At 37.2% G+C, this 24999-nt stretch overlaps 2 protein-coding genes across 5 annotated transcripts; both read right to left on the reverse strand.

The window, feature by feature from the left end:
• Nucleotides 1–1014: 1014 nt before the first annotated feature.
• tmtops3a (teleost multiple tissue opsin 3a) lies at nucleotides 1015–12309 on the reverse strand. The gene is made up of 4 exons (XM_014984636.2): nucleotides 11812–12309; nucleotides 8317–8645; nucleotides 3188–3421; nucleotides 1015–1215 (listed from the first exon to the last, which is right to left on the reverse strand). The coding sequence occupies exons 1-4, from the start codon at nucleotides 12182–12184 to the stop codon at nucleotides 1015–1017; spliced, it is 1137 nt and encodes a 378-aa protein (XP_014840122.2). The 5' UTR covers nucleotides 12185–12309.
• A 7287-nt stretch (nucleotides 12310–19596) lies between these two features.
• Nucleotides 19597–24949, reverse strand: vgll1l (vestigial like family member 1-like). Of its 4 annotated transcripts, none has more exons than XM_014984643.2 (4): nucleotides 24748–24949; nucleotides 23476–23675; nucleotides 22025–22378; nucleotides 19597–21476 (listed from the first exon to the last, which is right to left on the reverse strand). In XM_014984643.2, exons 2-4 carry the CDS (start codon nucleotides 23663–23665, stop codon nucleotides 21439–21441), a joined length of 582 nt encoding a protein of 193 aa, XP_014840129.1. In that variant the 5' UTR covers nucleotides 23666–23675; nucleotides 24748–24949; the 3' UTR covers nucleotides 19597–21438. The 4 variants fall into 4 exon arrangements, with proteins under 4 accessions (XP_014840129.1, XP_087865540.1, XP_014840128.1 ...); XM_088009414.1 differs by having other exon boundaries at nucleotides 24739–24949; XM_014984642.2 differs by having other exon boundaries at nucleotides 23476–23678; nucleotides 24739–24949.
• Nucleotides 24950–24999: the final 50 nt, after the last annotated feature.

Consider the following 24999-nt stretch of genomic DNA (forward strand, 5'->3'; position numbering starts at 1 on the left):
CCTTCGGCAGGTAGCTGCTGCTGAAGTCAGTGCTGACGAGTTTCACAGCTTCCCCTGGTGGTTCGAAGCGTTCTTAACTCCAGCTCTACACCTGCAGAGAACAAACTAAATATGAACCTTTGAAAATGTGTCAAACTGGAGGCCTGGGGGCCAAATCTGGCCCGCCACAGCTTTTTATAAGGCCCCATAGGGATGCATAAATATAGGCTTTAAGTTGTGTAAATATCATTTCTATCAATCGAAGCAAAGCTGTTTTCATCTGCACTCTGCTAAATTACATCAATGTGAAACAATGTTCAGTATTATTTAACATTAAGAAGGACTTATCAAATGCAGAGACATCGATTTATTAATATTTTAACAATTTGTTAATGAGTTTTATCAATCACAACCAGCCATTTGAGAACATGAGTTTGACACCCGACTTCATTAATCAACATTTATTCATTTATTTTTACCTTGTTTTTGTGAACCAGGATCATTTTGGTCCCTCTAACTTTGATACTTTGCAAAATCAGCTGAAGACACATTTATTCAGATTGGCTTTTATTAGTTTTATTTTGTTTTATCTCTCCTTCTGTGGTTTTATGTCTCATATTTTGTAAAGCACTTTGTGGTTTCTGACCTGTAAAGTGTTCTATATAAATAATATTTAGTTATTTACTTTCTTGAACAAACATCAAGACAAACTACAAAAGGGATTAAACTGCCCTCTCTTCATTTGGGGGAAATACTTATGTGAAGCAAAATATATTTATGTAAAGTAAAATAAATATCTTTTTTAAAATAAGAAGTCAAAGTTTAACAGAAGGAAAGTTTGGAAAAATGAATTTATATCTTCAGTTTCCTATAAGAGCTTCTCATGTAGCAGAATCGCGGCGAAGCCTTTTTGTTCAAGAGAATCTTCAATGTAATAATTACCAGAAAATACATAAAATATTAATAACTGTCTAAAAACAACAAAAATGAAAACCCAAAAGGAAGCGCCCAGTGACGGATGTGATGATGAAGCTTTCATGGTGTGTAATGGACAAACAGGATGTTTCTGCCGCTGCGGCTGCTGCACAGGAGCTGAGGCTGCGAAGGGCTGGAGGAGGCTGGTTTCCGACCATCAAAGGCGGCCGACTGATGGTTTCTTGGAGCTGGTTGTTCCTCTCCTTGAACAGAGTGTGGCTCCCCGCTGCACTTTACCAAGGCCACGACGCACCTGTAAAACTGTTTGAAATACAGAATGAGCCTCGAACGCCTAAACCGGAACATTTACCTCACAGATGCTTTTCTTTTGCTGATTAACTAGATTTTGATATAAAGCAATATGCTAATTTATACAGTTTAAACCTGCACTTTATAGTTTGTCTTTAGGCAGCCAGGCTTTACACTGAAATCATGCAAAGTGGTCTTAATGAACAGTTTTTCAGCCTTTCTGCAGTTTTCTTTTTCACTCATTTTCTGCATTAAAACTTGAAAGATTTGAAAGATGCATAATTCAGTTGGTCAGATTTTTCAGAAAAAAGTTTTGTAAAATACAATTATCACTCAAATCTATTGATATTTTTACTGACTCAGTCAAATTACTTAATCAACTTAATTTGATTTTTAAAAAGGCTTTTGCTAAGTTTTCTGTTATGTATCAACACAGTACTTAAGTTTAGGAGCCTTTTAATCCCTACATGATAATATAGTTAATAAACAACAAATATTCCAGTGGAAATTATCAAGAACTTGACATCTCCAGTGAAGGTAGTTTTATTTATTTTGAATGACAGATGGAAAAATTAAAAAGTAAGCTGATATATTCTGGTATTTTTGATAAAATTACCATGGTTTTTTAGACCTTTTCCACATTTCATCATATTAGAATCGGAGGAAAATTATACATAATTTATGATTATTTCATACAAAAAAAATGTATATTTAAGGCATGTAGTCAGCATGCACTGAAATGTTTACCCTACAAATGCTACATGTAAAAATAACTATCCACCTCAACACACCTAATCAATCTCAGTCTGTTCTCTGATCAGAGCAAACTGAAAGATGGGCAGATCTTAACTCAGGATAAACTTGGAAGAAAATATTTTACAGACTGAAAAAAGACCGGGGCGAAGGTTTAGTGGGATAACAACCCTGAACGTTGTAACGCTTGGGTTTACGGCTGTTACAACGTACAGCCAGAGCTACAACATAATGGTTCAGTCAAAGTCCAGACCTAAACCCAATTCAGATTCTGCAGCAAGACATGAACACTGATGGTCAGGATTGCTCTCCATCCAAATGATCCTCAGTGAGTAAAGCTGTCAGCATGCGGAGGTGCTGGTAGAAACCAAAAACCTGCGGCTGTGATTTCAGCTAAAGCTAAATAGTTTGTTAGAATCTCACGCAGCTTGTTTTAAAATAATTTCCTTCTGGTTAACGACTACGTACAACTTTGCTTTGGTCGATCATAAAGTCCCAATAAAATGCAATAACTCGTGTTTGTAGCTCTACAAAATCTGAAAAGGAGCTTAAACATTAAACTATTGTATCTTTTTCTCTCTTTAAACTTTTGTCATAAACCTGGTGATAATTTTTGTTTTCCGTCTTGGAAGTCAGGTGAGTTATCTTATTGTTTTAAAGGAGCAGTATCATGTAAAATCAACTTATTTTATCCTTAAGTCACGTTATAATGTTATTCCCTCACTAAAAACATAACTTTGGATGTTGCTTTGATTCATTCATTCATGTTTGAGAAATCCTGTAATCTCCATGGCAACCATTCAGCTATTCAAAACACCTGGGTGTACCTAGCCCCGCCTTCAAGGCACAGCTCCTCCTCAGCCCTGAGGTTTCTGAGCTGCTGCCTCTATCACAAGTCCCCCACTCAGCTCCTTCAGACTAGCCAGCAGCAATTAGCAAACATCTGGTGGAAATGCACATCTCCGGAGCTCATTATGTGAGCTATTTCTCAGCACAACGCTGGTTGTTGAAGTGTCATAGAGGAGACATGTTGTGATGACTTCCTGACGGCGGGCTTCAGAGAGTTTTTAAAGAGACAGAGACCCAATTTCAAGTCACTGAAATAAGCTCATATAGCATTTTTATAACAACAACTGAAGTTAATATAGTTACTTGATTGTGCTATAACACATAATACCGCCCCTTTAAAGTTTTCCTCTCCAGAAAAATCACTGTGCTTCATTCTTCCTACCTGGTTGTTAAAGAACACGTAGATGATGGGGTTGACCACCGTGCTGAACTTGGCCAGGATGGACGGCACCACGCTGGCCAGCGGCGTGACCAGCCCCGACCGGCCGAAGGTGGCCATCAGCGCCGTGACTCCATAGGGCATCCAGCACACCATGTAGCAGGACACCATGGACAGCACCATGAGCAGAATGTGTTGCTCTCTGCGCTGCGCGGCCAGCAGGTTCACCTTACCCGCCTGCAGAACAGAGTCACAGACAGAGAAGGCAAAAATGACCGAATTTCATCGTTTTAGGAGCATAATCTAATATTCCTCTAACACAGGGGTCCCCAAGCTACGGCCAGCCCGCCTCCACATTTGGTCCGGCCCCCTTAACATTACCAGAGAGCATTCACATTTTTTTTCCGGTTTATATGTGGATTTTTCTTCAACCACCAGGGGGCTCTTTAGAGCAGGAAGTGTGTCCTGCAAACTGTGGGGCGCATTGCTGCCATCTGCTGGACTTTTAGGGAACTGCTTGACTTTTATGTTATTTAATCGGTACGGTTGTTTGCGAGCGGTAGAGCAGATGTACACGTGTCTGTTAGGAACACCGCATGCCTGTGAGTAGAAACTTATACTTCAAAACGAGCCTTTATGAGAAATTAATATATTATAGTTATAGTCCCTCAATGGAATATATACTAGTCAGTCCCAGTGACCGTTTCACTCATGGTTTTTGCCCATGTGCTTTCTGGGTAAAAATCAATCGAGAAACGTGCACCCCCGTCAACAATCCCCCACCAGAGAAGGGAAAAGTTATGTGGCCCTCACAGGAAAAAGTTTGGGGACCACTGCTCTAACAGGTATAAGCTGAAATCATAAGAGTTTTGTTTTTAAGGAGTACTGAAAGGGACATGAAAGGGAAAAAATAGAAAATACATTTTCTCATGAGCATGAGATAGTGCCTTGTTCACACAGTTTTGCATGTGGTGTGCACCAAGATTATTATAATTAATTTCATTAACTAGAATAAATAAAAACGGTAGTTAATGGGAAAAAATATAACTAACTGGAAGTATGTTGCATGTTTAATTAAATAGCTAAATTCTACTAAAATTAGAGAAATAATACCCTTTATTTTTGTGTTTAAGTCATTAGAATCATAAAATCTAATAAATAAACTCATTAATATTTTTTTTCACACTAGCAGTTTCCATCAGCCTTCGGCCTCCCAGGTCCACAAAATGACCACAGCAAAAGTTGGGAGAAAACTCAGGTCAGTTTTCGTTTGTTCACCAATAACTGAATATATTTTTTAAAAGGTAAATTATGTTGAGTATTTAAGGTAAACATGATCGCAATAAAATACTTTGAACTTTTTGAAATCTCCACCTAAAAATTAACCATTAAGAAAATACTCAAACATCTATAACAATAAAAACTATACTGAAACTAAGCAATACTTAACTAGTAATAACTAATATAACCAGCAAACTCACTCCTAAAAACTTACTAAAACTAACTGAATTAGCCATTAAAAAGTCACAACCAAACAAAATTAAACTACGATTTTAAAAAATACAAAACTATTATAAACTTTTTGTGCATGATAAAGTTAATTTTTTTTAATATTTTGACATTTCTTCTGGATTTTTTTTATCAACAATTTGTCGTTTGATTAATAACATAAGTTTAAAGCAACCCATCTGGAGATTCTATTCATTTACTGCCATCTAGTGGTAGAGTGAAGAATAACACTGCATCTTATTTGCACCTTTTAGTCAGGGCTTCTTTCAGCTGTCACTGGATTCCTGCAGAACAAAGGAAAACTCAAAGGCTCAAAACAAATTAAGATTAATTTGTTTTCTAGTCAATATTTAAACCTAAACTCATCATAATGCTTCATCATCCAGCCGTTGCACCATACACCTGTATCAGCCTTTCAGATTTCTTTCACAAATAACACATGTAACGAATATATGTTTATCTATACTGCATAATTAATATGTTTTAGAAATAACTTTAGAAAAAGCCACTGAATAAAACATCTCTACCAAACCTCCTCATTTCTGGGTATTTCAGAAAGTGAGACATCCTTTCAAATATTTTGCAGAGATCAATTTTCAGGTCAATCAGCAGGAGGTTGGAGGAGAGGAGGCGGGAACGGGTCAAAATAAGATCCCACCTGATTGTTCTGCCACTTCTTGAAATCAAACGTCAAGATGAATGACAGCCTATGATCCTTCATTCATAAAATTAAGTAGGTTTTTAATTACTGTCCAACTAAAATCCAATAAGGACGTAAACGTTTAACTCTTGACTGCTGCACATGCACATCAAGCTCTCCTCTTTTCGACATCTAGCTCTGACATTTTCTGATAATCAAATTGTAAGTCCCGACAAAAGAAATAAATCTGTGGATTGAAATATTGCCAGATTTTTTAAATGACACACTTCCTTCCTTATTGTCCTTTTTCCTGGTCCAAGTGTTGTTGGTCTTCATCAGTCATACTTCCAGTTGTTTTAGACATTTTGATTAGCAACTTTAGGCTAGTAGTTATTTTCTTGTAGCTGCGTCCTCACTTTGAAAATTAACACAGACATCTAACTTTAGACGTTATGCTCTCTCATCTTTCTAATTTTCATGAATGGCTTGGAGAAATTACCCTTTTTATCACCAATCTTTAGAGTTTTTAGAAACTCCATTGGACTAAAAGAAGTAAAGAAAATATTATTTTGCTTACAATTATTTTTTAAGGAAGGTTTTTGGTGCAAAAACTTTATTATTATTTTTTAAGGAAGAACAACTTTCTCCACTGAGCAAATGCACTCGAATTAAAGGAAGGCTTGTCCTGAAGTTTCTTTAAGTGTGAGATTATGCTTCTGCAACTAAAAAGTAGCTTCTACTTTGTACAAATTTGCTGATTTCTGTAGCACAGAGTAAAGCCAATGGACATTTTATTGCTTTAGATCATGGGAGTCAAACTCACTTTTGTCAAGATCATGAATGTTCAGTGTCGGTTGTGTCACAATGTATTGATAAAACCCATTAACAAACTGTTAGGATATTGATAAACAGCTGTGTCCGTGTCTATTTCTTAAAATTAAATAATACTGAACATGTTTTGAAACTGATCAGTCCCTCCAGAATTTTGTGATTTTTTTTTTCAATCAAAATCACTGATTTGTGGAGCTAATTTAGAAATATTAGCTAGATATTTTTTTTAATATTTGCGCTTATGTATGACGGAAAATATGACTTTTGCTTGCTAACGGACTTGACATCAAATAAAGCTGAGGAAGCTGTGTAGGCTAAGAAATACTGCCACCTGCAGGTGGGAGTTAGCATCACATTAACACAACGTTTTTGACCAATTTGTTGGAACATTTTCAGTAAACTCACCATTAAGCATTATCACAAAACAGTGCAGGGATCCGATGATTTTCCATGGTAGTAAAATCTCAGAAAAACTAGAGAGACTAATGCAATTTGGCATTAAACATTTGACACATGAACTTTAGATTATTTGCTTCAAGGTTTTTCATTCAGTGCTGATATTATAGATACAATTAAACTTTCTCCCTCAGATGTGAGAATTGAAAACACCAGAGTGATTTCAATCTAAAGGAATCGTCTTTATTGCACTGAAACATCCTCATTCATCTGTTTCTAAGAAATGTTGCTGACGTGGTTCGCTGCCGAACATCAGGTGAAATTTTCAGGACACCTTCTCTGCTCCGACTCCTCTGGGAGCACGGACTTTCAAAAAAAAAAAAAAAACCCACATGCTTATATAACGCTGGGTATCCAATGGTAACACACAGCTCACAGGCTCTAAAAATACCTTCTGGGTGATTCATTCATAGCAGTAGTGGAAGCAAAGAGCAACTGGGAGCCTTTAATTACCAATTTAGATATGATTGACAGGTTTATAGGAAACTCAATAAAGGCAGGCTTGAGTTAAGGGAATCTAAGAGGATCACTGCACAGAGCAAAGCCGCAGCCCCTAAATAAAACCTTCTCCTGCTGGATGAATTGATTCACAGACTGTAAACACACTCCAGTGGATTCTGGGATGTTTTGGCTTGACAACGACGACGGCTCTGACAGCTGCAGCTCAAACTCAGACAAGCATTTCTGAATCTCAGAAGTACCCTGGCAGGAAAACACACCTGCAGAACCCGTCAGTGGAGCCTTTGGAGCTTTTAGGCTGAGTAGACGGACAACAATGAAAGCATTTTAACAAAATTATTCTCAAGAAAGGTGCAGCGCTGGTTTGTGCCATGTATGCTTTAGATGCATTTGCAAATGAGCATTTTTCAGTTCAAGAAATTGTTAAAGGCTTTTAGGCCTTAATATAATACACAATTATGCTCCTTACTGATATGCAGAAGGCATAATTGAAAAAGTTATGTTCAGACTATAATTAGGAAATTACATCTGAATGTAGAGAGTTGAAGTCTGCAACAAAACCCTGAGCGAAAGCTGCTCAGAGGTTTTCTATGCTTCACATCCCAGTTTTTCTGCAGAGCACCAATTGAAAAACTGAGCAGACTGGTTTCTGGTTTAAGGTGTTATTATGGATTAAATAAATTCAATTACATTTAATATGAAAAATATGTTTCTGTGAGTCTGATGTTAACATATGAGACACCATTGTTTTTAACCTGCAAACTGTTTTCACAAAACTCAACATACTCAGAAATTTCCAAGTTTTTTTCAAGAAAATTTCTGAGATTAATCTCAATATTTCTGAGTCTTTTTAAAGTAATTTTTTTACTTTTCAGACTCACAAATTTCCTTGTTTTTTCTAGGAGATTTGTGTGAAAAATCTAAACATTTCAGAGTTTTTTGTAGCAGATTTTTGACTTTTCAAACTTAGACCTTTTTTTAGCTTTTTCTAGAAGATTTCTGAGAATAACCTCAAAATTTCTGAGTTTTTTTCTTTTTTAGCAGATTTCTTAGTTTTCAAGCTTAGACATTTTCCAGCTTTTTTTTCTAGAAAATTTCTGAGATAAAATTTTATTTTTGCTTTGCCGGAAATTTACTCCTCTTTGTTTTCTTTCTCTCCACAATTGCCCTAATACTCCGTCATCTTACCCAAGCTACTCCATGTTACCATAGAAACCTTGTTTACTTATGCACTCACCCTCCTTATAGCAAACAGGATTCGTCCATAAGAGTAAACCATGAGCATCAGTGGCAGCAGCAAGCAGAAGATGAAGAGACACAGCACATAGGACACACTGGTGGGCGAGCGCAGGTGCCACTGGACAGAGCAAGTGGTTCCGGGACCTTCGGGACCGTAGCTGCTCCAACCCAGGAAGGGTGGCAGCGTCCAGAGGAGCGAGTAGACCCAGGTGCCTCCGATGAAGAGCCAGGCCTTCCTGAAGTCTGAGACGTCCACCTTAGAGGAACGCAGCACGGTGTTGTAGCGCTCGTAGGAAAGGACCGACAGGGACACCAGGGACACAATGCCTTATGGAGAGAGGAACAGTGAAATATAATCGTCAGTCATCCACATATTTGTTATTTTAGTGCACAAATCAAATATAATATTATAGGGCTGTGTAATAATATCGATTTTGCGATATATATATCGATATTTTCTTTCCTAGAAAAAAATCGATATTCATCCGCAAGTATTGTAACATCCAACTGTCACCTTGCTCACTCACTGCTTGCTTTGCCAGGAGAGTGATTAGGTCATCAGGCTTAGAGTGATTCCTTCAGATGTTAAGTGTCAAGGTTAAAAAGATATCAAACTATTCAGAGCATGGTACTTGGTGCACTTTGTTTACTTTACAAATGCATGTAAGCTACAGTTTGTACTGTTTCAATTAAAAGAAACATGTTTTCTTACCACTTCTTTGATTAATTTTGTCCAGCTGCCGACAATAAGTCTGTCTCCATGTCCAACCAGAGCCAGGTATTGTGTAGTTGGTGCTTTGAATCAGTTTTCAGTTAAATTAATTCAATCCAACTTTATAACAGTCACAAAATGTCACCAAAATCACTCTGTCCCTCTAAAATCTTTCAGAAAATCGCAAAAGTGTATTGAATTGTATCGTTTGCTGAATATCGCAATACATATCGTATTGTGAGCAGAATATTGTGTATCATATCGTGAGATTATTGTATCACTCATCAGTTTGGTGTATGTATACCTTAAACTTTTATAAAAATATACATATTTTTATGCATATTTTTCGAAACTGTCACTAAATAATGACAGTATGTTATCAGATAATCTCCTCCTTTTGCTCTATTATACGCTGCTGTTAGCGTAGCCTGTCGTGAATGCTAAGGCTAGTTAGCATGGCCACCCATGATGACGGATAAATTATTTTTCTGTAGGAGTAAAATGTTTTTCCACCATTAGTAGATCTAAAAGCACATTTGTGAGATTGATTGACAGCGCTAAGCCCCTCCTCCTGGCTATGATTGGTTGTTTTTGTTCAGGACAGTAGCTCAGAGAGGAAGTGGAGGAGATCGATCTTTTCACAGGTTATCTGTTTCATATTGTCACAATGTGGTGACACTTTTACAAATATGAAAAAAATATATTTCTATAAAAGTTACATACTGCACCTTTAATGGAAAGCTTTAAATCTTCCAACAAGTTCACGTCGCTGTGAGCTGGTGAATGTCAAAGTTCATTCAGACAAATAGAAAAAGGAAAATGTATAAGTGCCAGGACAACACATCATCTCTCTCAAAAGAAAATGGCTGCCTGAATTAACTCGGCAAAGATCTGAATAAACCGCAAGAAAAACCTTTTTTAGTGAGAGGAAAATGAATCCAAAGAGATGAATAAATCTACAGCAGACTGACCATTCGACCGTGCTGCAATGTGATAACGCATGACTAAAATGCTGGAACTGGACTTTAAAAGAGCCATAAAAATGAAAGGTGGTTTAACATGAATCTCAAGTTACATTCAGTTTTTCACTTATCATTTTTACAACTTGGCTTCATCTTTATTTAATGAACCATTCTGATTTTTTGCAATTAAAATTAATTTTAAATTTTTAATTATAACTATATGCTGGCATGAATGTTCTCTTTTTTTCCATGGGAGTTTTGTGGTTTGATTGGATAAATGGATGAAGGTCAGTTCATGAAATAGTTTTTTAATGTCTCAGTCAATATAAAATTCCCCGGCTTGATCATAATTTGAAAGTGTTTAATGGGTTTATTACCAGAAACTCAATTAGCCGCTTCATTTTTCACTTTTTAAAGATGATTTATAGGAAACTAATGTCAGCTTGATGGAATGTAAGTTTTAATAATGTCTTCATAATTAAAGAATCATTTAAAGGTGAGATCACAGTGTTCTCAAACCCGACTCCAGAGGAATTTATCAAGAAGGAGCCACAACCTTTTTATTTAATATAAACACATAAATATGTATGTAACCCTTCAAATAACAAAAAAGGCTTGAAAACATCCAGTTGTGTAATTAATATAAATAACGTGTTTTACTGAAATAAATTAACTTTTTAAAAATATTAAAAATATTCTAATTTATATGAAATATGACTGTTTTTTTTCCTCTTTTTTACTCAAGTAAGAGTAGCAATAATTGATAATGTTGTTCAAGAAAAGACAAAACGTTTTACAGTGCAGTAAAATTACTCATGAAAGTAACATGAACACGAGGTCATGTTGCGTTTAAAGGCGGCTCGGAATAACAAGTTATGACACGTTAACAACAGAGTTGGCTGGAAGAAAATGTGCGGGAACTGGGAGCAGAGACACAGGAGGTTTGGGAGGCCCTACTCTGTCAAATCTAGATGAATAATAGAAAGTTGGCCACTTTCAAAACAAAACAAAACAAAACAAAACAAAACAAAACAAAACAAACAGCTTCCAGTCCAGGGCGGGCGCCCATGACTAACAATGTGTTGTCCATTGTGACAAACGTCATCAGGATTAAGACAATTGTCTTACAAACAGCTGCAGAATGAAAGTGTTATAACATATGTTTCATAATTTCATAATTATGAAAACTGTCGAGACAGATAATCTGTGAAAACAATTACGCTCCTCCAACTCCTCCAAGCGCAAAAATGCACATCCTGCTCAAAAACAGCCAATCAGAGCCAGGAGGAGAGTCTTAGCGCTGTCGATCATCCTCGTGTACACGCTGTTCAACGTGTTGATGGGTGAGACACAAATAATCATGACAGGAAAACCGTCATTCATGAACATGCTAACTAGCCTTAGCATTCATGGCAGGTGAAGTATAATTTACAAAAAAAATGCAAGGGGAAGTGTGTTGTGCTTTTTATCGAAAGAATTTTAGTGGTGAAAAAAATATTTTGATTGGTAATATTTATACCCTCAAAATTTAGTTTTTAAAGTGTAAAATTGGTGATAATTCTTTAGTTTGGAACTTTTTATTTAGCAAACAAGTCCAGCAATATCAAACAACAATAACAACATAACTCACCAAAACATAATAATTTAACACCAAGATGGAATTAAATTATAACATTTAATATCCTCAAAATGTTGTTTCTAAAGTATAAAATTGGTGATCATTTTTTTAGTTAGGAACTTCTTAATAATAGTTAAACATTTAGCAAACAAACCTCGCAATGTCAAACAACAACAACAACGATAACAGTGTATAACTCACCAAAAAGCGAATTGGCGAACCCGTACCACTTACAGCCGAACTCTCCGATGAGCCACCTACCGCGCAGACTCGCGGCGAAGCTGAACGGCGTCCCGAAGACGCACACCAGAACGTCGCTCAGGCTGATGTTGAGCAGGATGAGGTTGATCGGTGTCCACAGGCAGCGGAACTTGGCGAAGACCAGCAGCGTCAGAGAGTTGTTGAGGATCCCGGCCACCAGAATGAAGCCGAGGCACACCGCCACCGCCGTGTGGCCGCTCCGGCTCAGCCCATCGCGGCTCTGGGGCGCCGTGGAGTCGCGCAGGGTCGCGTCGCTGCCTAGACTGGAGCTGTCTGTGGTGCTTAAATTAGAGCCGTGCAAGTAGAGGACCATAGCAGGTGGAGGGGAGGTAAACAGACAGAAGGAAAGTCTTGCACAGCGGCTCCAGACGCTGCAGGCTGGTGTAAGAGAGTTGAATATGACCAGAGCACTTCTTTATACCTGCACTCCTGAAATGCAAAAACACCCCCCCACCCCTTTTATTCTGCTGGGCACAAACACTAGTATTTTCCTTCTTTCTTTGAACCCTTTCATTTACTAGTTCTGGTCATTTTGATCACGACCGCTTGCATGAATAAATCCCCCCAAATTGGTGCCTTTCCAACCGGAAATGTTGCCTTTCAACGTGATGTGCTTATGTGAGTAAAAATTGCAAGTTCCATTGGTTTATCTTTTGCTTTTTCATGGCAGATGTGGGTCAGGTTCAGTGAATGTCCAAAATAAACTTTCCATTTCAAAGTTAAAGTGGAGCCATTTACTCCTGCTGCGCCACATCACAAATACAAAGTTTGTTGCCTGATTTTTGCCAAGTTGTGCATTTCTTTTTTAGCTTTCTGTGCCAGACTGTGTTTAGCTGAATGAAGCAGATTCAATTTACTGCAAAGAATTCAGTTCTTTACACAACTCATCATGTTGTGTGTGTGTTTTATCTTCTTCAAGTCTTTTCTCAGTGATGGAAAACTAGAAATGAGACTTGCTGAAGTGCATTCTGTATGTTTGGACAAACAAATGTGTTTGAGTTGCCAATGAATGGGCTTCATGTGAAAAGAAGAGGAAAGAGAGAAAACTAATGACATTTAAAAAAACAGTCTTGCATGTTTTTTTGTTCTCTTTTAAAAATTAGGGTCAAAACATGAGCAGACCGTTTGGTTTCGGTTTTCCTCTGGAGCCTTGTTACGGCGCCACTTTAGCTTCATTAGTGGACCATGCAACCTCCAGGTCTTCCTCTTGAGGAGTTCAGGTGACTCCTGCGACCTTTGGGTCAGTTTCTGGAGCTCCGTCAGTCAGTCCTGCTACCTCCTCCTTACTCTCATTTTCTGATTGGCTGCTGGTCAAATTCATCAGGTTGTTTGGCTCCTCAAGCTTTCGAACCGGACACTGCTGCAGAAAAACCATAAAGACTGCGAATAAAATAAAACTCGATGTGATTTATATAGGACATTGCATTATTTCTTACAATCAAAAGAGGTAATTGTGATGAAAATTTGTATCATCTGATAATATATTATGCCACAGAACTCATTATCATGTAAAATCAGAAGGTCAAAGGCAGCATTCATGCTTAGTGAATGTAATAATTAATGAATAATGAATTAAAACAGTTTAAAAGTTGATGTTTCCTTACTTATTTAGTAGTATTTTCCAGAGGTTAATGCTCTAATGGATGGCTCTATACATCAAACCTGACATTAGGTTGACTTTCAAAACATCTAAATTCGGTCAGTCTGGACTGAGAGAAAATCTACCCGCTAAATTTGTATTAATCATTTTGTACTGGATGTTTTCCTCTCTGAGCCCAACAGCAGCCTGAGTATTCCTAATGGATGTGAATAGGAAGGAAGATCATGTACCTCATGTCCACCTCCTGCAGAGACGAGGATTGGCTGCTGTTTCTTCTTTACACCTCCCCTAATGAGATTCCCTCCCAGTTCCCCCATACAGACACTTCTGAGCCGGATCAACCAAATTCCCCATGAAGGTTTGAGTTTCTCATTACCATATAACCCATGCATGGTATTATCAATCAATCAATCAATCAATCAATCAATCAATCAATCAATCAATCAATCAATCAATCAATCAATCAATCAATCAATCAATCAATCAATCAATCAATCAAATTTTTTTTGTATAGCACATTTCAGCAGCAATGCATTTCAAAGTGCTTTACATAATTAAAATGCAAACAGCATGTGACATAGAATAAACAGTGAGAAAAAGAGATTTTGAAAAAGATTTTAAAAAAAGATAAAAACATTAAAACCCCTTTTAGGGACTTTAGTCAAAAACACCGTTTGACAAGGACTCCAACCTCTAGGTTTTTAGTTGAAACGCCGTCAACTGGGACTCTAAACCCTGTAGGACTTTAGTTAAACGTCGTTTAACTGGGACGTTTTCTGGGGGGCTTTACATCATTAAAACGTAGACAGTGAGAAAGAGAAATAAAAAGAAATTAATAATAGGTAAAAAGTAAAGATAAAAACATTAAAAACATTAAAAACATTAAAAACATCGAAGACATCAAAACCCGCACTCTAACCCTAATTTAGCCATAAGCAACTCCAAACAGGTGGGTTTTAAGTTGGGATTTAAAGGCACCCAGTGTTTCGGCTGTTTTACAGTTTTCTGGAAGTTTGTTCCAAATCCGTGGTGCATAGAAACTGAATGCTGCTTCTTCTCGTTTGGTTCTGGTTCTGGGGATGCAGAGCAGACCAGAACCAGAAGATCTGAGGGGTCTAGACGGTTGGTACAGCAATAACAGATCCTTAATGTATTATGGTGCTAAACCATTCAGTGATTTATAAACTAACAATGGTATTTTAAAGTCTATTCTCTGAGCTACAGGGAGCTAGTGTCGGGACTTTAAAACTGGTGTTATGTGCTCTATCTTCCTGGTTTTAGTGAGAACGCGAGCAGCAGCGTTCTGGATCAGCTGCAGCTGTTTGATTGATTTATTAGTCAGACCTGTGAAGATGCTGTTGCAGTAATCAATGCGGCAGTAATAAACGCATGGATGAGTTTCTCTAGATGGTGCTGAGACATCAGTCCTCTAATCCTGGAGATGAAACAGTAAATAATCATAATAGAGTGCAATCTTGCCAAATTGTGCCTCTTCTTCCAGTGTATTTAGCAAAGTTTAGTTGAAAATGTAAAACTAATACATCATTAAGTGCATGAAAAACATTCCAGTAAAATAAGTTGAAGCTTCTAGTTTTAACATGATGAAAACGTGAAAATGTTTCATAGACGTGAATGTTTTTTTTTTTTTGCGAGGCAACACAGTTATTAGATGTTTCTGATCAACTGCAGGTGGTTTAGAAAGTTACAAACACATTGTTCCAATTTTCTGGCGTGAAATATTGAGATATAATCAAGTCGCCACTGAATCTGGGAGGATTCATGAAGAAATTTTTAGACATTTTAAAGTTCATCATCAAATCTTTCCAAAGATTAAAGATGGTGGCCAGCCTGTCAAAGACTGAAGATGATTAAAAATACTTTTGAAAAGTTAATTACAGTTAATCTTGATTGCATTTTTCTGCCTTATTAAAGTTGTGCATAAACAAATTTATAAATGTCTAGACTGAATACTTTACCAAGGTTTACAAATGAAAGTAAACTCAAAACAAGATAATTAAAAATACATTTGAAAAGTTAATCATACTTCATCTTGATTGCATGTTTCACCTTATTAAAGTTGTGCATAAACAGATGTGTAGACGTCTTCGCCAAAGTGTCTACAGAGAGCAGTTTAGTTAAAGGACTGGACACGAAAAAGAGGGAAAAGACAGATTAATCTTGGACTGTGTAAATTGAAATTTCTCTGCTAAATACCAAGGAAATACCAGTAAAGATTATTATTGTACAGGCAGCGAATGAGAGTTTTTCAGCTGGATTGTTTCTAAAGTGTCCTAAAGGGCATCAGTGTGAGACGTTCCAGAAAACCCAGTCGATTACCTGCTTGTTAATTATAGAGCTTAAATGGAAATGATAAATCAAAACTTTTCTTCCATTAACAAATGACAAATTACCATATGAAAGGTGAAAAAGCTCTGAAACTGCAGGTGTTACGTTTACTTGGTGCTTGTGGCTTTCATTCATGTCACATAATCAGATCTCTGGATAAAAGCTTTAAAAGGTTGAAGGTAAAGTATTTAAACTTACTTTTCTTCTTCTTTTACTGTTTTTTAAATTCTCCACAACAAAATAAAAATTAGAATATTAAAATTAAATAAAAACAAATTAAAAAATAAAAGTATCAGTGCATCACAAGAATTACTTTATTGAATTAAATGTCCTGAGTGCGAATTTCGTACCACAAACAAGCAAAGCTGGCATTACAATAAAAAAATCCTTGAATCCTTGAAAATATTTACAAATTTTGATATTGTCTAAAAGGATAATGATACATCAGTTTACATCAAAATGCTCAGCATAAAACCAAATATCACTCCACTATTTCATTTGCCTTAAAAAGTCAGAATTCAGATCTCAGAAATTATAGTATTATATAATTTCAAGTTGGAAAACCAGTAATATTTGCTAATTATAGTCTAAAATGACCATTTTTAAATTTAATTTTTAATTCAGTCGCTCTATTTATCAATCTGTGTTTAATTATTAATCAAACCTTTAAAAAGATCTGAGGTTTAATCTGTTTGGCACATAAACCGAAGATTATCGGAAAACCCAAAACTATATAAATTCATCATTACTCCACCTATTATTTATGCATGTTCATTGTGCTCATAAGAAATCCAGCTAGCAACAAATACATGGATAAACAAAAGAGAACAAACATCCAGTTGCACTGGCAGGTAAAAGAACCAAAGCGACCTTATTGTTGAATGGATTAACAATGAAACCTTGTTTATTCGGATCCTGTCGTGTCTGTTCTGCTCCTGGGTTTCACGTTTTCTCTTCCATATTTTTTCTCATGCAGTTTCCAATTAGCAGCCTGACAGAGAATTTTGCTTCTGTGTGTCAATTGGAAGCAACACTTTTTGCTTCAGGAGTCTGGTTTCTGTTTTAAAAAAAAAACTTGGATGATTGGATGAAATCAGAACCAAATCCAAGCGATCATAAATACGTTATAGATGTTTCACATAACTCTCTTCTTTTTGTTTATGTTGCGTTTACATAACTCTCTTTTTACTGCCTCTTCCCCAAGTGGGCACTCCTGACCTAAATCACTTTTTTATTGACCCAGTAGAGCAGCTTTAAAAGCTGTGAAATCTTTAGTAGTCGACATCCTATTGCTTGGAAGTTCAAATCACTTGGCAATGTAATCTGAGAGAAATGATGTAAACACTGTCGTTGCATTACTGAGAACTCTCTGGACTATAAGGTGACATTAGATTTAGATTTGCTGGAAGATAAAAGTCTGAGATGGTCAGCAGGACAATGAAATGAGGCCTGGGACAGGAAATAAGTAGCTACTTTCAAACATAAATAGCTTTTTTCTGCACGGTTGACATGAAATAAAATGGTTTAATTTGGTAGTCAACAATGTGACTTATTTAAGGATGGCTGCTTTAGTGTGAACAGGACATTGAAATAAACATTTGGCTTAATAAAACACCAGAGTCAGATCAATGTAACGCACTTCTGTCAGCATACAGAAATGTGCCGCTAAGCATTCTGGGAAATACTCACCCACTCCTGTCTTTTTCTTCTTTCAGTTTTCCTAAGTGCGAACCAAAACCTCTAGTTTATTCAACTCTTGAAGGTTTGACAAAATTAATAAAAAGTAAAATATAAGTTTATCTTTGACAAACTCACATTTAGGTTCAAAACCTAAAACTGGCTAAATTTATTTGACTTAAAGAGTAGAAGATTGTAGACTCAGCTAAATGCGGCTCAAATGCTTTACAGTGTAAGTGATTTCCTAAAACAGTTCAATGATTTAATATTTCTTCGTTCTAATTGAAGTGTATTCCAACAATCAGAAGCCTGATAAAAATAAAAAAAACGACATAATGTCCTCACAAAATAAGTTGAAAGATCCTCTGGTGTTTCTTTTGGTTGTATCATCGGTAAAGCTACATCACATGAATGTGACTCTTTAGCCGTCCGGTTCCAGCTGTAACATGTCCCTTCACTGCCAGCACACAGTTTAAAGTACAAAGCTTTGCTGAACGTCTCGGGCTGGTGATGAGACCCAGGATCTCAGACAACCAGAGCGCTCCTTACCCCCACAGCTGGCTCGGGGCCTGTAAGACTCTGGGATCGATGCCCACAGAGCGGCCATTTTGCAATCCATCTGTGGTTCGCACAGCAGCAGATGGATAGCAGCTAATAATAGCACAGCACCACCATTAATCCAGCCTCATCTTGTGGGGAAAGCTGCTCCTCCGTCTGCGACTATGAATAGCGCTTCGACAGTGAAATGATGGCATCTCTAAGCATGAGGGGAAAATAGCTGGAGAGCTGAGAATAAAGCTGGATGACGTCACATGTTGAGTGTAAACACTAACCTCTTCATTTTGGATGCACCTGATTTACTTTATGACTATTTTAGATTTGATCATCGTCCTTTTGTTGCAGAGAAATTCATAGTATTTGTTTTAATCTGGGTAAAGTCATTAAAAGTCAGACATGGTTGGAGTAACTGGTTACATTTATTATTTCTGTGTCGATGTACAGATAAAGTTTGACTCACTGAAATGTCACTTTACTGGGATTTTAGGTGGCAGACCAACACAAAGTAAAGCATAATTATGATATAGGAGGAAGCTAATCAAAATTCAAAAATGTATGAGATGCATTTTTATGGATTTCACTCCACTGCTGCTAAATGAAGGAGCAGCTCCAGAAGCTCAGGAGGGAAAATCTGTGGATGAACGCGATGTTGTGCACTTCACATATTTGCTTTCTTGATGGCAGCAGGAAGAAGGCCGCCGTAAACAGAGAGCCTTGAGAAAGTCCTGCTCCACTTTGCCACAAGCCATGTGTCATAAACAACAGATTTGAGAAAGAAGGCGTGTCGGTCACTGAGGCAACGTTTGAACTTTGTGACCCACATGCATCGTGGTGTGTGCTGCACATAATCCAATATTCAGAATCACACATGATTATCGTTGTGTATAATTGTTTCAGCAGATGAATGCAGCAACTACAAGCTTCTGGAAATACTTTCCCTGATATCTTGGAGGATTTATTTGAGCTTATCCAGTAAGAAAAAGAAACCAGTGTGGTCATAAAATATATCAACAGGTGTCAGTTAACCTATCAGAAGCTTCCAAAGCTCTGACATCATCATCTGGGCTTTCCATCACTGTTCAGTGCAGTAGAAATCACCCTGTATGTAAACTTACAAATCTGAAATCATTGATAAATAAATTTCTGACATTTTTCTCTCATTATTGTCACTTTCATAAAAAAAATAATAATTTTGTTAATTCTAACTCACTGAAAACAAGAGAAGTGTCGACAGGGAGAAAAAAGTGTGTAAATAAATTAAAACATGAGTAAGAAATTTTAATTTGTTTCCTAATCTTAGCTGCTGAACCTCCAAAATAAAAAAGATTTATAAAACATCTAAAACGTGGAAGGAAATGTTGATCTAATTAAACATAAAACCATCAAAAGTAATTTAGACAACGATATTACACTTTTTTTCATAGGTTTTTAATTCATGACAGTCTTTGCATATTAAAAACAACAAAAACATGGCATTTGCATGTAAAATACCCAACTGATAATCCTTTTAGAAATTATACATTTTGCAACAAATTTTTAGTAAAAAGACAAAAAAAACTTAATGTCCTACATATTTAATAGTGGTGAAGCTGACAGAGCTCAGCCTACAGACTCTCACAAACAGTTAAATGGAAGAATACGAGTTTTACCAACAATATGTCTGAGTGTGTTAATAGGTTAACTATCTTATTTACTACAGCAGATCATAAACTGATGATCAATATACAGGAAAAACTGAACAAAAAGGTAACAAGTAAACTAGTTTCTTCATATAATAAAACCAGATATTTACATACGATGTATAAAAACACATTTTCTTCACCATCTGACATTAAATCTGTCCTAACTCGTCCTGTTTTAGGTCGTTTAGGTTAATTATTTTCTTCAATTCAGATATTTATGTGCAATTAGATTTTAATGATTGTCTCAATAATTTAGGAAAACCCCAGTTGACAATGATCAATTAATTACATAAATGTGTCAGAGGTTTGTGTGTTTTGCTGTAAAATTTGCACATAGTCAAACGGCATGAAGATACAGACTGAAAGGGAAAATCAGTATCTGCCAGGACAAGCCACTCAGAGAGTTAGAAGAAGTCATTAATCCTAAAGCAACATATAATCTCCAGACTACAGATTACAGAGGAAGTCAAACTTTAATTTTTGGATATCTGTCCTCTGAAGCTAAAACAGTTTAAATCTGAAAACTAGTTCATTTCAATATATAAAGTAGATGACATCATGAGGAAGCAATATTCTTTGTCAACCAGGAAATTAAAGCAAAAACGAGTCTTTCAATTGGACAATTACTCAAAGCCTCTGACCCAATTAGTGACAAATTAGCTTAAGGTGTGTATGTTAACTTCTGACTGAAGAAAGTAGAACAATCTGAAGTTAACTTTCTCAGTTCTGTACATTTAGGAAACAGATCATTTTATACACCTAGAGGATATTCTGAAAAGTTCCTTCTGATTTGCTGTCAGACAGAAAAAAAAGGCGTTATGAATTTTTACAGTGCGTGAAAATATCTGGTTTAACTGTAGATTTCCTCAAGTAGTCAAAACAGAAATAATTTATTTACACACATCTATAGCTATAGTTAGCTAAACACCAGAACTTTTTCGAAACAGACAAAGTTCAGTTATCTTTTCATCCAAATAAAGAGAAATAAAAAAGTACATTTAAAAAAATATCCCTGCAAAGAAACATTTTCTAACCTGGTATCCAACACTTCAGAGCATCTAGACACTGATTATGAGGCATCATGTACATTTCTTCATAAAGACTGTGGGTTCAAATCCACCAACAGGGGTCAGAAACACACTGCTTAACTAAAAGGCATCAATCTTCTATTATTTATTGGTAAGCAGTGGTGGCTGCCTCTGATTATTTTCAACTATTCTTTTTACAAAACCTAAAAGTACAAGGTATTATTTTTCCTAGATTGTTACTGACCAAGCAAAGCTTCCCCTCCCTGTTTGAGTATCTTCCAACAAACCCAACCAGGTGAACTAAAGGTAGATCAGGTTGTAGCTACATTAGTTTCTACACATCTAAGAGGCTCACAGTTTTCAGACTCCACACTGGCCTGTTGTAAAAGCCACAAAGAAAGTGCACTTCATCCAAGCTTCACCTCAAAACGTGTGAAAACAGACGCACAGCTCTGATTCTTAAAAAAGGAATGTCAAAAGTTGAGGAACTGGTTTGTCACCGAGAGCTTCCTGCAGTAGAGGCTGTCCCAGTGCGCGCTCAGGTGCTGAGGTCATCTCAGCAAACAATAGAGAGAGAACATCGTCAGGAAATCAAAATGCTGCTCTGCTGAAACGAACAGAACGACGCTGCGCTGGCTAAAGCTGTCCTCTGTTCCTCTGCACTCCGCGTTTCTCCTCAGTACCAGTACAAGTCCTTTTTATCCCCATGTCGCCCTGAAAACAAGAGGAAAAGATCATCAAGCAGAGTTAAACGGCTCTTAAAGGTGCAGCTACTCTTGCAAAAGTAGCACCACTTCGACATGCTTTTACTCTAGTAAAAACAAAAAGTATCCAAAAATTACCATGTGTAAAAGTAAAAAAGTATTTGGTAAAAAAAAGTCTAGGATGATCATCTCTTCTGATTTAATATTCAGAAATGGACAGCATTTCTGTTTAAGAGTACAGCTCTTAAAGGTGCAGGCATCCAGAAACTGTACTCAAGCAAAAGTACTTCAACATATTTTTTCTCAAGTAAAGCATTCAAAAAGTTACTATGGGTAAAAGTACAAGAGTATTTGGTTAAAAAAATAATAATGGCTACTGAAGAAACTGAGTATCATCTGATTTAATATTGAGAAATAATATAAACACACAGCAAAAGATATAAACATCTAAAACTTAACACAAATATGCAGCATAAGTAGAAAATAGCATATTCAGGCCAGAAAAACACTTCCAACCACTTCCTTTAAAAATACAAGTCATATTAAATTAAAACTTACCAGGTTCGAAGCCTATCGGAGGGTCCACAGACTCTCTGTAGCCCGCAGGCACCGCCCAGCCTGGAAGTGGGTCCGGCTTGGAGCTGGAGGCGATGCCAGCTCCCATCTCGCCCCGGTCGCCGTGCAGCAGGTTGAGCAGGGATGTGGAGTACTGCTGTCCGGCGAGACTCAACGCGTCTGAGGACAGGGTGCACATGAGGTTGGGCAGCGCCGGACCTTCCCTTGACCTGAACGTGTTCCAGGATCCTGGCATCTCCTCCGCCGGGTTCAGGGCCAGGATGTGTCCCGTTAACGGGGGCACCTGGGACTCGGAGTAAGGGCCGGACATGTTCCCATGACAGTTGTCTGTGCTCTCTGTGGGAAAAAATGATACTCTGAGAATGAGTCATGTTTGATTTTATGTGTTTCCCAGCCACATAAGATCATCGAATAACTACGTTACCTTCAGTTGTGTAACTTACACTCTAAAAACTGTAGTCCGGCTGTAGTTCATTTTATGGGCTTATTCACATTAACCTCACTTAATTCGTTTGGTTTAGTGATGACAACTTGCTGTTTGGTGTTGAATTAGCTTAAAAGTTACACATTTTAACCTAAAGGAACTTTTTACTTTGACTTTACTTGAAACAATTTATTTCAACGCCCCGTTTGAATCCTACATTTGACGTCATGATGCATGAAGCTTCACCAGGGACAGATCCGGTACCGACCAGGCGCTGTGGTGGCGCAGGAGCAGAACTCACATAAGGAAACGTTAGTCCTCAACGTGACCGTCGCAGGTTCCAGTCCCAGCCTGATGACCTTTACCACATGTCATCCCTCTCTGTCTTGTCTAACTAGTCTCAAATAAAGACCAAAAAAATTTCTTTATTTATTTTAAGTAAACTAAATGATTTGACTTAAATTTATCAAGTTTATTCAACTTAATAAATTAAGTTGGATAAACTTAATTTAATTACTTGTTACTAATTGAAGCAACTCCATTAGTAACAAGTTGGTTCAACTATTTCCTTTTTTCAGGGTAAAAGAAATTTTACTTTGCAATTTCAAATTCTGTCTCTTTAAGAAACTCCTTATCTTTCTGAAGCTCTGCCTTCAGGAAGTCATCACAACATGGCTCCTCTATGAACAAACTTTTTACCAGCGTTGCACTGAGATGTACCTCCTATGATGAGCTCAGCTGATGCGCAGCTCCACCCGGTGTTTGCTAATTGCTGCAGGCTAGTCTGAAGGAGCTGAGTGTTGGGGTGGAGCTAGGTAATGTGGAAGCTCAGAAACGTGGAGGAGCTACGTCCCCACAAGCGTTTTAAAAACCCAAATGGTTGCCAAGGGAGATTAAAGGATTTCTTAAATGTGCATGAAAGAATCAAAGCAACACCCCAGATGAGAGAAAGTCACTTTTATAAAGTACTGTGTCTTTAAGTAATGCAGTGACTCTTTTACATGCTCACCTTGTTTTACAGTTTTGCGTATTTTCTTTGACCTTGGAACCAACTCGCTGGCCTTGCTGGCTTTGCCGAGAGCTCTTGAGAAGTGTTCGTCCACCATGCTGTTAATGTCTCCATGGAAGTACAGCAGGGTGAAGCCGGAAGCGTTCTCCTCCACCTTCACCGGTATCAGACTGTCTGCTCGCTCCTCCATGGGTCACCTGCTACTGGAGATTCAAAAGTGGACAATCAGAAAGAGCTTTTTGCATTTAATGAAACAAGAGCTCAAACTATTTTTAACTATGAAAAATCACAATAAAACAATAATGTGTTTATGTCATATCTGCTTTAACCTGGTTTCTCTGGAATGCAAACCTGAAAAACGTTTTGCACTAAAACATGGAAAACAATTTGAACTATTGCACTTTAACACACACACACACACACACACACACACACACACACACACACACACACGCACACGCACACGCACACGCACACACACACACACACATATACCTCTATGCTGATGTTGCACCTGAATTTCCTGACTATAATGGATATCTCTGTCTCTATTCTATCTTTATGTTTTGTGTTTAGTCATGTTGAAGAATCCTGTTAGCAAAAATTATTTTTATTGAGAAATTATTTTCTGGATGGAAATGAAACAAGCATCAATCAAAAGATAATTAGACAGCGTACAAGGAGTATCATCTCTGTTTTATTTATATTTGACCAAAAACAAAAGTATCAGGAATTTTAGCAGTTCAACAGTTAAACTCCTTTTTGGAGGCCTCCTTCCCATCATCCTCATTTTTAACTGCCTCTGCAGATTGTCTTTCATTTTCAATTCCACACCCTGAACCTGTTAAAATTACATCCAGTCCGAAGAAACTTGTCGGTGAAATTAAAAGATTATTTTAAATCTAAATCTGAGGGGTTTTAGCTCAACTGTAGATTTACATACATCCAGTCAAATCTGTAGCTGACTGCAGAGATCGAGTTTCTTTTGAAGGCTTGTGGGTCGCGATGTTACTCTTTTATATTCCTGAGACTTAAAAGATTTTTACATTTTCCAGAGAAGGTTTGTATTTCAGGATAAATTTCAACTAAATCTGAGCTCACCACGAATGAAATCAAGTTGTGCAAGAACATATAATTTTGTTTTGTTTGTTAGAAATCCAGCTAATCTGCTTCTTCTCCCAACATGCTGCAAACTTGCTTTACATTTAACTGAACTCTTGTGTATCAATCACCCCCATCATCAGTTAGCTTTAAGAAACGTACTTGTCTTACCCGTCTTGATGACTGACCAACGTTGAACAGGGAGCACAAGCTTGCATTGACTGGTTGACCCTCTGCCCCCCGAAAAAGAAAACAAAAAAACAGCAGAACCAACAAGAAAACTGCAAAATCAGAGCATAGATTCAATGAGCTGCTGTCGTTTTCAGCGTCTACTCCGCAAAGAGAGCGTTTTACCCACGGAGCCTGCAGACTTACTGGATGATTTAGCTGGGGAGGGTTGCAGCTATGATCAGAATGCTATCC

The sequence above is a fragment of the Poecilia mexicana genome, unplaced genomic scaffold (assembly GCF_051168715.1).
Source record: "Poecilia mexicana isolate PSO_F unplaced genomic scaffold, ASM5116871v1 scaffold_10, whole genome shotgun sequence".
In the NCBI taxonomy this organism is placed as follows: domain Eukaryota; kingdom Metazoa; phylum Chordata; class Actinopteri; order Cyprinodontiformes; family Poeciliidae; genus Poecilia; species Poecilia mexicana.